This window comes from Narcine bancroftii, chromosome 1, assembly GCF_036971445.1.
Source record: "Narcine bancroftii isolate sNarBan1 chromosome 1, sNarBan1.hap1, whole genome shotgun sequence".
Taxonomy (NCBI): Eukaryota; Metazoa; Chordata; class Chondrichthyes; order Torpediniformes; family Narcinidae; genus Narcine; species Narcine bancroftii.
In genome coordinates this window covers 49,226,948-49,240,172 of record NC_091469.1, presented here as the reverse complement: position 1 = coordinate 49,240,172, position 13,225 = coordinate 49,226,948, and the positions used below count along the sequence as shown (strand labels likewise).

The window sequence follows — 13,225 nt, the reverse complement described above, 5'->3', positions numbered from 1 at the left end:
TGCAGAATAAAAAAGTAGGTCATTCACTATTGCTAGTTAAATGTTTAGGTACTGAAGTAACTGAGACAGCTTATCATTGGAGGTTTAATTAAATGTTATTGAAGAGACCAGATTTTATTAAGTATGTGAGAGACCAAATTATTTTTTATTTACAAATGAATAATAATTCAGTTGAGAGTAAATTTATTTTGTGGGATGTCTTAAAAGCATATTTGAGGGGACAAATTATCAGTTACACAGCAAAGATTAAAAAAAACAGTATTTATAAGAAAGTTTAAATTTGGAAAAGGAAATTGAAAGCTTGGAGAAAAAATTACAAAAAAATTGTACTGAGGATGATAAGATACAATTATCTAAACTGAAATTACGTTATAATAATTTACAAACATATAAATATGAAAAAATGATTTTGAGGTCTAAACAACATTATTATGAGTTTGGAGAAAGAGTGCATAAAGTTTTGGTATGGCAACTTAAAACTGAGCAAATATCTAGGACAATTAATGCTATTAGGAAGAACAGAGAGATTACTTATAAGCGAGAAGATATTAATGATGAATTTTTTTTGTTTTATAAAAATTTATATACGTCAGAGGGTGATCAAGAAATGGAACAAATTTATTTATTTTTATCTAGTTTGAATTTACCATTGTTGAATGAGGTCACTCCCCAGTAGCGTGCTTCCAGGCTCTTGCACCTGCATGGGTTGGGGGAAAACAGCCCCTCAGCGATCAAGGACGAAATGCAGGCCCTGGCAGAGGATCATGAACTGTGTTTCCTCTTCCGCCAAACACATCCGGCTCCATCTGTCCAAAGAGGACTTTTCCGACCTCCGCAGATGCCCTCTAGCGCGCAAAGCAGGAGAACGAGGCAGCCCTCAGCCAAATCTCCAAGCCAGGGCCCCGCCATCCGTAGGATACCGCCAAGCACAAGCCGGAAGAAACCCAGTCAACATGGTGCTTTTATCACCAGCATTGGGGAGTGAAAACTCGCAAGTGCCATCAGCCCTGCGACTTCCAGCCAGCCCTGTGACTTCCAGGGGAACGGCCAGGCCAATCACCGTTGATGGCTGCCACGGTTCGCCACGTGAACAGCCTCCATAACATCACTGACAAGTCCACAGGCCGCCGGATCCTGGTGGACAAAGGGGACGAGCTGAGTGCCCTCCCCCCACAGCACTGGAAACTCAAACCCGGACCAACCCTGCAGGCTGCCAATGGTTCCGCAATCAAGATTTATGGCACCCATATGGCACAGATACAGATCGGGGATGAAAAGTTCACTTGCAGATTCTTCCTGGCCTTGGTGGGCACCGCGCTGTTAGGGGCTGACTTCCTAAGGGCTCACGGTCTGCTGGTGGATGTGAGGTACAGAAGGCTGCTCAAGGTCCACACCTTTTGCTCAGTGCAGCTGGGCACGGCGGAGGACAACAGACCTAAAATCGCTACGGTAGCCACTGCCACAGACGAGTTCACCGAGATCCTCAGTGAGTTCCCTGTCATCCTGGAGCCACGCTTTGACATCACCTACCCCCGCCATGGAGTTTTCCATTACATCTCCACAAAAGGCCTCCCGCTGCACTCCAGAGCTAGATGACTGTCATAGGAGAAGCTAAAACAAGCAAAGGAGGAATTCTCCAGGCTCCAGGAGTTGGGCATCACTCGGCGGTCAGACAGCGCTTGGGCGGCGCCACTGCACATGGTCCTGAAGTCATCAGGGGGTTGGAGGCCCTGCAGAGATTACAGATGTCTAAATGACGCCACAACTCCAGACAGGTACCTGGTCCCCCATATCCAGGAATTTTCAGCCAACCTTCACGATGCGCGGGTCTTTTCAAAAGTTGATCTGGTGCACAGATACTACCAGATCCCGGTCAACCCTGATGACGTTGGAAAGACTGCCAATATCACCCTTTTCGGCTTATTCGAATTCCTCCGGATGCCGTTAGGCTTGAAAAATGCGGCCCAGACGTTCCAGCACCTCATGGGCGCAGTGGGTATGGATTTGAACTGTTAGCCCGGCTGGCAGAATTCAGCCTCATGGTCAACAAGGCCAAATGCCAGTTTGGGAAACAGACATTGCAATTCCTGGGGCAAAGTATCCCAGTGTCTGGGACAGCTCCGGGACCGGAGAAAGTGACAGCCTTCCAGCGTTTTCCAAAACCTTCCTCCCTCAAGGGCCTGAAGGAATTTGTGGGAATGGTAAATTTTTACCCTAGATTCATTCCCAATGCCTCCTGCATCATGCTCCCTCTTTTCGCACTGATCACGATAAAAGAGAAAACCCTGGCCTGGTCAGAGGAGGCGGACGAGGCCTTCGTTGCGATGAAACAGGCCCTCGGAGAGGCAACTTTGTTGGTGCGCCCAGAAGCACACACATCGCTCTCGGTTGACGCTTCCGCCACGGCAGTCAGGGGAGTACTGGCACAGCGGCTGGATGGGGAGTGGCGCCCGTTGGCCTTTATCAGTAAGTAGTTGTGGCCGCCGGAGCTTAAATACAGTATGTTTGACCGGGAACTCCTGGCGTTGTACCTGGCCTTCCGCCACTTCCAATACAGAGGGCAGAATTTTCACCGTTTGTACCGATCACAAGCCCCTCACCCAAGCACTGGCTATGGCCAAGGACCCATGGTCGGCCAGGCAACAGCGCCACCTGTCCTCATCTCCGAATTCATTACAGACATCTGGCACCGGGCGGGCAGGGACAATGTAATCGCGGATGTGTTCTCCCGCCTGGCCATCAGCATGCTAGCTCCCAGCCTCAACTACACGCAACTAAAGCAGGCCCAGCAGCACGATGCCAAAGCTCAAGCTCTCCGGACTGCCATCTCAGGTCTCCATTTGAAGGATATCCAGCTTCCTGACTCCACCCAGCCGCTGCTCTGCGACACCTCCACCGGCTCACCATGCCCAGTAATCCCACAGGAATGAAGGTCTAGGGTCGTCAGCTCTATCCACAATCTCGCCCACCCCTCAGTAAAGACTACCGTGCATATGGTGGCGGAGCGATTTGTCTGGCATGGCCTCAAGAAGGAGGTGGCAGCACTAACCCACAACTGCAGAAGGTACCCGACATCTAAAGACCACAGGCACACGCAGGCCCCTGTTGAACACTTTAACTCGGTAACGCGGAGGTTCCACCATATCCACGTGGATGTTGTGGGCCCCTTGCCAGTGTCCAGGGAGTTGCGGTACCTGTTTACCATAATGGACAGAGCAACCAGGTGGCCGGAAGCCATCCCGGTCTGAGAGGCATCAGCAGAGACATCACACCACGGCACCTGTCCATCCCATCGACTGAAAGATCTGGATGTGGCACAATTTGAGTTCAATCGGAGAGGACCACAGAGGGCCCTGCTGCAGTGCCCATACGAAGGGCCATACAAGGTTCTCTTGTGGTCGGGTGGGACTTTTACTTTAGATGTTGGGGGCAGGGAAGAACTGTTTACTGTGGACCGCTTCATAGCTGCTCATTTAGACTTATCACAGCTGGTGCAGACGGCCGCGCCCAAGCGACAGGATGTACAGCTGGTTCTGGGAGGGGGTTGTGTGGTGGCGCACATCCTCATGATGAACAGGCCCCGCTTGTGTCACCACGTGGCGGGGCAGCCATGGGGAAATGGCGTAGTTAGAAGTTTCTCTCTGACTCCAGCATCCCTTCCAGCGTGCGCCCTGGGCAGTGATTATGATGTCACAATGTACCAGGTGACTGAGCTCATGCTGCCCTTAAAGGGACAGGCTGAATTTGAATAAAAATAGTCGTTAATGACCATTGGTGTGGTAGCAGTGATTTCCTTCAGCTCCTGCAAACACCACAGGTTAATTATAATTTTTTACATCAATTATATTTAACCCCTGAGAAATTAAAAAGATATAGATTTAGTTTAACAGATTTATGCTTTAGATGTAGAGAGCAGAAAGGTACTTGTGTACATTCAGTTTGGTCTTGTAAGAAAATTAATTATTTTTTGAGGATGTAATAAAATTTTTGAGAGATTTGTTCAAAATGGATATTCGACTGGATCCTAAGTTGTGCTTATTGGGTTATATTTATGTTCCATTTGTAGATTCACAAATGCCTAAATCGTATTTAGCCTCCTTAAGATTAGGGTTAGCAGTAGCGTGAAATTGTATAGCTGTTACTTGGAAGAACGAAGTAAAATTAAGCTTGCGTAGATGGCATAATGCATAGAAAAAATAACATATAATGTAAGGAATAACTATCATTTTTTATTGATATGTGGGGTTTATATTTGAAATATATGTCTATAGAAATAAAATAAATGTTGTAAAGTTGGCACACCAATCAGGGAACATTCAATACTTTTTTTATAACGCGCTGGGGGGGGGAAGGGGGATTGGGATTTTTTTGTGTTAGTAAGGCAGGAGGGGAAGTAGTTTATAGTTTATTTTATATATGCATTTGATTTTTTTTAATGAAATTTGAAAATATTAAATAAAAATTTCAAAAAAAAAAGGATCAGGGAGATGGTCCTCTCCCTCGAAGCTGCAGCTCTATGCTCGCCTCCCCCAACCTCGGGCCTAGCCGATGCCAACGACAGCAGTCGCTTAGGGGCCCCTCGTGGAAGAGAAGATAGCCACCGCCAGTGCAGTCTGCCATTGCAAGTACTGTGGGTCAGTCAGGCGCTCCTGAAAGAATTGCCCTGCGAGGAACCTGCATTGCTCCCGATACAGCAAGAAAGGTCACTTTGCTAAAGCGTGCCTCTCCAAACCCACCGGGAGCGCTGTGGCCCTCCGCGACCAACCGGGAGCACCTTCCGACTCTCTGAATGCCCCCTCGTGCGAATGGCAGGCAGCGCCATTACTCTGCCCTCATTGACAATGTCATCTCTCGCCCGGACAACCAACCACGCTGCCGCCATGTGCTCACCATGGGCACCTCCATCTTTCATTGTTCAATTTCCACCCACACCGATGACATCCCTTCCGCCTGCACCAATGACGTCACTTCCAGTTGAGTCGCCCTACTGCATCAACACCATGTGCGTCTCCTGGGCACTGCCATCATAGGCCAGCTGACCCCTGACCACCCCAACTCGCCCAACTGGATGACGTGGTCAACACACATGTTTACAAAACCACACACTTGCAGCACCCCATGCTCCAAAGGGCACCCACTTGCCGTTACATGCCACAACTATCAGGGAGCAGCGACTCTGACCCCAAGGCGGTCCTAGCATCCACCACGCTAATGGAGGACATTCCCCATGGACTCAGGCATTCGATGACAATGGAAAGGTAATAAAATGTCTGTTTGATAGCGGTAGTACTAAGAGCTTTGTGCACCTGAATGTGGCTCATACGATGAAACTCAAAGTATACCCAGCGAACTTCGCTATCACTTTCGCGGCCCAGGACCACTCCATCACAGCATTAGGGTGCTGCACAGTGAAACTAACAGTGGGGGGAGATGGGAAACATATCAAGGGTTCGGGCTCCTGGTCATACCCAGGGTCTGAGCCCCAGTTATCCTGGGACTAGACTTCCATCACCTCCACAGCCTTACCCTTGCCTTCGGTGGCCTACTCCCTCCACTCACCACCAACAGCACAAAGTCCAGCGACCGCCCCCAGTCCATCTGCAGCCCCTCCATCCCTCTTCAACTACCTAACACGAGACTGCCAAGAGCAGACGTTACTGTGTGGCCAACAGGTCCTTTATCAATGCAGAGATGAGACGGCTTATGGTGGAAGGAGTTATAGAGCCCAGCACAAGCCCCTAGAGAGCCCAGGTCCGGGTCATAAAAAGGGCAACAAACCAAGAATGGTCATCGTCTATAGCCAGACCACCACTGGTGCATCCAGCTAGATGCCTATCCACTGCCCCGCATCGCCAACACGGTCAAAGAGATAGCCCAGTACAGGGTTTTCTCCACGATTGACCTGAAGTCAGCCTACCATTAGACCCCCCATCCATGCCCAAGATAAACCTTGTACTGAGTTTGATGCAGACGGGCACCTCTACCATTTCCAACACATTCCCTTTGGGGTTACAAATGGAGACTCCGTGTTTCAATGGGAGATGGACCACATGGTAGACTGGCCCAACTAAGAGTGATCTTCCGTACCTGGACAATGTCACCATCTGCAACCACGATCAGCCGGACCATGATGCCAAACTGGAGAGATTTCTCCAGACGGCTCAGGCATTTAACCTCACTTACAACAGGGAGAAGTACACATTCAGCATCACTTGCCTCGCCATCCTGGGGTGCATCGTGGAACATGGTGTAATTGGTCCCGACCCTGAATGCATGCGCCCTCTAATAGAACTGCCCCTCCCCCACACGCTCAAGGCCCTCTGCAGGTACCTGGGGCTCTTCTCTTACTACTCCCAGTGGATCCCCCACTTCTCAGACAAGGTCTGCCCACCAGCCCATGCCACCACCTTTCCCCTCCCTGCCAAGGTGCAAGTGGCTTTTGCCTGCATCAGACAGGACATCGTCAATGCCATGATGCATGCCAAGGATGAGAACACCCCATTCCAGGTGGATTGCCTTCTCTGATGTTGCCCTCGCTGCCACCCTCAATCAAAGGGGCAGACCCATGGCCTTTTTCTCCAGGACCCTCCACTGTTCACAGCTCAGACACTCGCCATCGTAAAGGAGGCCCAGGCGATCTATGAAGCAGTCCGTCTCTAACAGCATTACCTTCTCACTGATCAGCACCACCCACAGAGGCAAGATCAAAGATGACAAGATCTTGCGTTGGAGAATCGAGCTGGCCACTTTCAGCTACGACATCCAGAATAGGCTGGGGAAGCTCAACGACTCCCCCAATGTCCTGTCCCAGACCTGCAACAGTGTGCAGTCTGAACAGCTTCAGGCCCTGCACGACACCCTTTGCCACCCGGGCGTCACGCGACTGTACCACTTCATTAAGTCCCAGAACCTCCACTTCATCGCCCAAGAAATCTGGACCTTGAATGAGTCCTGCAAGGTCTGTGGAGAGTGCAAACACGCTTCTTCCGCCTGCCACAGGCCCATGTAGTGAAGGCCACTCGGCCCTTTGTGTGACTCAGTGTCATCTTAAAGGAGCCACTGCCTTCCACGAATAAGAACGTTTATTTCTTCCCACTTTCCATTCCTTGCCCTAACACCTCCACCATCAAGGCGCTGGCACAGATCTTCACCATGTTCAGATACCCAGCATTCATCCACAGCGACCAGAGGTCCAACTTCATGAGTGAGGAGCTGCACCAGTACCTGATAGTGCGAGGCATCGCGGCTAGTTGCATGACTAGCTACAACCCCAGGGGCAATGGGCAGGTGGAGTGTGAAAACGGACTAATCTGGAAGGCAGTCCTCCTGACCCAGAGGTCAAAAGGCTGGTCCATCAACTATTGGCAAGAGGCCCTCCCTGAGACACTCCACACCATACGGTCACTCCTCTGCAAGGCTACCAATCAGATCCCTCATAAACGCCTTTTCTCCTTTCCTAGGAAATCGGCGAATGGCATCTCCCTGCCAGCGTGGCTGATGTCTCCGAGACCAGTACTCCTCCGCAAACACATGAGGACCCACAAATCTGACCCCCCCTAGTCGAGCAGGTGCACCTCCTCCATTCAAACCCAAATTATGCCTGCATCAGGTACCCCAATGGACATGAGGACACCATCTCGACCAGGGATCTGGCACCAGCAGGGACCCAGCCCTCTCACCCTGGCCCATCCAGGATCTCCTGGGTGCTAACACCCTCTCTCCACCTCTCCAGAAGGCCCCACTCCCGAAGAACCCACCCCAGACCTACACCCCTTCTCTGCCAGACACCATCCTGCTCACACTACCAGCCACCCTGGTGTAAGGTAAAACATCATGAGATGGGAATGTGTAAGGAGTTACCCTGTACAGGGCTGTAACAAGATGTAAATGCATCCTTGTACTTACAAGATAAGAGAGACATTGATGGATTGAGAGGCAGGAAGCTAGCAGGGAAAGGATAGCAACAGTTTTAGTCATTGGACAAGTAATGATATGATGATGTTCTAAGCACGTATCCAAGGGTATAAAAAATCACCATTTTGCTGATAACGGCAGAATGCATTCTCCGACTAACATGGTTAGTTGCAAGTGTTACAATCCGGTAATAAAGAACAAAGAACCCTGATTTCGACTCAGTCTGGTGTTTGTCTCACTCATTCATGAACAAAGCAGACCTAACACTGGCCAACCCAGACCCAGCTGACCCTCAGGCAGACCTGCCCCTACTGACCATTGACCAGGAGCCTGTTCTGCGACAGTCCCAGAGGCACAGACGACCGTCAGATCACCTGAGCTTGTAAATACAACCTTTGCCCCTACCCTCCTCAACCAAGGACTCATTTTAAAAAGGGGGTGAATGTGGTGATACAACCACTACACTTGCTGCACTCCTACCACCCTACTGCAGGGGGTAGCCATTGTACCTGCAGATAAGCAACATGGGAGGCTGGTCCCACCTGCCAGTCCCCAGGGGACTGTAAGACACACATGGAGCCAGCAAAGGACAGTCAGACACACATGAAGCTAGCTAAGATACTAAGACTGGTGTACAAGTTTAAGCTATTTAAAGCCTGTTGTAGAGTCTGTGGACTTTGCGTCAGAATCATTCGCATGGCAGCGCTCACATTAACACATCTTTTTCAAATTCTGTAAACCCAAATACATTTATTTCAGCTCATGAAGTTGATATTAAAGCTTAACAGCGTCATTAACTGTTGAAGAACAGCCAAACCCAAATAGGTCAGATCCTAGCTCTTTGCTCTTGTCCCATTCACACACAAATAAGAGAGAGGATGAGTTGTTCTCCGTTACCATCAAACTTCTTCACCTTCAACAAGTAATATTTTAGGAGCTCACAGATTCAAGGACGAGACAAGAATTTTTCCTCAATTTCTCTCTTCCAGGCAAATACAAAACTAAATAACTAGATATTTAGATGTATTTTAAGATGTATTAAACCTAAAACAAAAAACTTCAGCTACAACTCCATAATCCAGTGTTAACCCTTTTTTCTGCCATCACTATCCTTGCAATAAGTCTAAAACAATAATTCTTCAAAGTTTTGTGAGAAACTGCACTGGACCTTTGCAGAATTTCATCATACTGTTGTGGGAACCGATATTTTAATTTTAACATTGCTCATGGCTCATCACAACACCTCCTGGAAAGCACCATTATTTCCGAGCAGAATAGATATTTGATCTCTTTAACCACAACCTCAATAGTTACAACCCAAGCCTCTCTGTACACTTGGCCTTCTGTTCTTTACTTCTTTAGATTTCCGTATGCATAAAAAAATCTACAAAATTATCTATATACATCAAAAAAAGTGAAGCTGTAATTTTTGTTTAGCAAAATAGTTCCAGAAACAGGAAAACCTCAAAGTCAGGGGACAACAAAACCCATTTTCAAATCAGCACATTGAAGTGTCAGTACTATTTCATTCACTTATTGAATTGAAGCAATAGGCTTGTTATCAGAAGATAAGCCATGAAATGTGGAATCATGCAAATAACCACTTTGCTATATAATTAAGGTATCCAGTAACTTAGAATTTAAATAGATTGAATAAAGGATATGGAAGAATGAAAAAAAATCATCCAAACTTATTCACTATTCAAAGAATCTATGGAAACATTCGATCAAGACTGATGTGTCTTTCTGCTAATGCCAGCTTTCTTCATCCATGATCACTTTGATTGGATATTTGTACATCAATGCACAATGAAAAAGTCTCAATTTAATTTGAAGGTTTTTTAAAAAATTATTGCATTCTCATATATACAACTTGGAAAAGTAGATTCACATTAGAAAGTATACATACTTCTCAATCGGCAAAGGGTGAGGTCCAGAGACAGAAAGCTTGTATAGAAACATCAAAAATTTGCGGAACGCCTCAAAGAAGGGCCAACGGGAGAGAAGACAAATGCATTTATTGGTGTGCACAGACTTCGATGCGATTAGTTTCTTGCCCACAGCAGAAATAAGGCCCAGTTGCACAAGCTGTTTCTCAGTAAGTTGTTCCATTGGATACGATTCATAAAACTGGATAGCAGCACCATAAACCTATTTTGTTAAATCACAGTGCAAAAGTATATAAAATTGTCTTCAAAATAGTGGAAACATGACATGAAAAAGATCATCCTAATCATAAATTTAGTAACATGCCATGAACTTTCCACAAAGCAGACTGTGCAAATATAACGAGGCAGTTAAATTCAAAATCAATTTATAGCAAGTAAAAAACATTAAGATTTCATAGCATTAACATTGGCTGAATGCATCCTGCGCACAAATGATTTAACTGAGAGAATAAAGTAGGCTTCCCCTCTTGCTGAGAAATTAAAAGTTACTGTATGCCCTCAAAAAAGTGACTTCCTCCATTGTCCTAACAGACATTATGGTGACAAATATGATTTAACCATAACAACTCCAAATTCTGAACATTGCTTTTTCTCAATTACAAATCCATATTTATCCATAAGTTCAGAATACATAGTTAATATTTTACTTCACCATATAGGAAATTAATACCTGTATTTGCAAGCTTGCCTGGCCTCAAAAAGAGCAAATGAAAAATGCACAAAACACTAAAATAACAACAATCCATCAGACTTTGGTGTGTCAGGACCATCATATTGTCTGACCTAGTGTTCAAATAAGAATAACATTAATAACACATTTTTCAATGTTACACAGAATGCCAATTATTTCCTAATAAACCAGGCAAATTTGAAGGGAATGCAGGAATCCAGTGAATTACAAGGTAATGTGCGAAACACAACCCAGAGATGTAGATGCCACCCCATGGGTTAAACTGCAAAATAATAATCGAGATTAAGCATATTTGAACTTCAACCTCTGAGTTTCTCCTGGCAGATTTGCACTAATTTTGTTGTCAATTTAAACTGCTATTTGCAAACTCAATTTCTATCAGTCTAACAATAATCTAAATTTTGAAATATGACTGCTGAATTAAGTAAAATGAATACTAAAAATAAATGGAAGAAGTGGGCCATCTAATCTGCTCTTCCATTTAATAAGATCAAGGGCTCACAAACAATCATGAAATTCAACTAATTATATTTTAACTGTGGGATAAATAAGGAAAACTTGAACTAATTTCCTGCCATCTCTTAAATTTGACCCAAAAAACCAACACGCTGATTCAAAACTCTTAAAAACACAATGTGATGCAGGACTTCAACTTCAAACATCTTCTACTTAGTTCTTACATTGAGCTAGATTGAACTGCGACATTGTGCAATTTGTTTTTACTTTCTAAACTTACCTTCTCTGCTGATGAAGCAGTTAACACAAAGGTGGAGAAAATGGGCAACGGATACTTTGTTTGGGGAGGCCAGCATTCAATAGTAGCTCCCATTGGAAGGCAAAACAGAGGCACCGATTCAGACAGTGGGAACGACTCATAATCATCTTCAGGATATCTACATATTAATCCTGAAAAAAGAGAGGTGGCAAGGAATACAGAAGGGTTGAGAGTAAATTTAAAGCAAATGCAATTCATTTTTAAAACCTTACCCCAAGTTCAGGCTGGAGTACTGTGAATCTATTTCTACACTTGTCTCCAAACCAGTCAAATGTACAATTGTTGCTCCAGATATCCTAAAATACTTATTAATTGCAAGCCACAGTATTTTGGCAGCAAGAAATTTTCAACACCAAATTCCTTAATCAGAAATAATATTTTGTGCAGAAAAGAATTAAAAGACCAAGTCAATTGCCCACAACAGATGTCAATGGTGGAAAACAATACTACGTTTTATTGCACAAATTAAGCTGCAGAAACACATCACTCTAAAATTACCAATCAAACAAGATACTAATCATGTTTAACAATGAATCTCAAATGTCTGATTTTGTAATCTCATGATAAGGAAGCAAGGAATCTGCACTTTCTACAGTGGTTAATAGGGGTTAAATATTACACATGCAACATTACTGTTAAACAAAAAGACAAACTGGTGACTGGTAGCACTGTTTTAAATTAGAGGCACCCATGAAGTCTCTCAGCAAGTAATTTTGTGGTGGCATATGTAAAAGTGTACATATTGTGGTATAATTTGCTTCTCAGGATTTTGCATCTTAATTCACACAATATCCTTGCAATCAGTGCAAACATGGAGGAATATTATTTCTGACAAAGTAACAGAGGGGCAGGCAAATCATGCACAAAACAGATGTGCTCAGCTGACATAAAAGAAGTGGATACCAAAATATATTTTCTATAAAATCTACTGGGAGTTTGGCCCATTACTTTCACAATTCGCTCAAACTTTGAGTCATAATTGTGCAGCACAGAATTGTGAGCAAGCTTTAGGTTTAAAGCTACAATTCAGGAATACAAAAAGTGTGTAAAATCAATGATCTTATAAATTGGAATACATACCAGCTTTATAAGCAATCGAATTGGAAACAGGAACAGATTTCTTGTAACAAATGTAGACACTAGAACCCCACTGTCAACAGAAACAAAGTCATATATAACTTTTCTACAATGAAGGCTATGTTACAAAAAACTACCTTTGCATTACAGGTTGTACCTCTCTTATTTGGCGTTCTGTGGTCTGACAACTCCTATGGTCTGGCATGTTTGAATCATTAGTACAAACTGCTTTCTCAAACCCGGTCCCAAACACTGGCGTTGTAAAGGCATTGCACTAGACACTACGCTAACCGTGCAGGCCCACAATATTATTTCCTGTTTTAAGCTTTGTTCTACTTTTGATATGTTTACATAATGGGTTCCCTTAGGGATCAATTTCTGTTTTCTGGCATTTTCTGTGGTCTGGCAATGGCCAGGTCCCAACATCGCTGGATTAAAGAGGAATAACCTGTATTTGCCATTTTTAAAAAGTTACATGCATGTTGGAACATTATGGAAATACTAATTTTTCTTGAGTTTAGTTCCTACCACTGGAAACTGGTGAAGTAACATCACGATCCCATGTGGCAAAGAAATCAAGCATGCCCAATTAAAAACTCAGCTTCAGCATGTCATTCCATTTCAAAGATTTGACAACAGATTTCACAATGTAAACAAAACCCATTTATAACAAATCAAGTATGACAAAGAAACAAGCAAATGTGACACTGAAGACATCAGCATCAACCATTTTTCACCTCAACTTATTCCTTGACTTTTCAACATCTTGGAAATTTTAAGATTTTTTTTCTTCCACAAAATTTAGATCAACTTCCTCAC

General features: G+C 44.8%; 1 protein-coding gene across 12 annotated transcripts in view; it reads right to left on the bottom strand.

Annotated features, from left to right (window-relative positions):
- dennd4c (DENN/MADD domain containing 4C) overlaps positions 1-13,225 on the bottom strand; it is a 190,329-nt gene that overhangs the window by 99,555 nt on the left and 77,549 nt on the right. For 11 of the 12 annotated variants that reach the window (XM_069926480.1, XM_069926527.1, XM_069926536.1 and 8 more), the window contains 3 exons: positions 12,410-12,479; positions 11,291-11,460; positions 9,824-10,065 (listed from right to left, as the gene is read on the bottom strand). In XM_069926480.1, the coding sequence (XP_069782581.1) occupies positions 9,824-10,065; positions 11,291-11,460; positions 12,410-12,479 (482 nt within the window). Of the gene's footprint in view, positions 1-647; positions 798-9,823; positions 10,066-11,290; positions 11,461-12,409; positions 12,480-13,225 lie in introns of those variants that run through there. The other variant, XM_069926564.1, reaches the window with a different exon arrangement.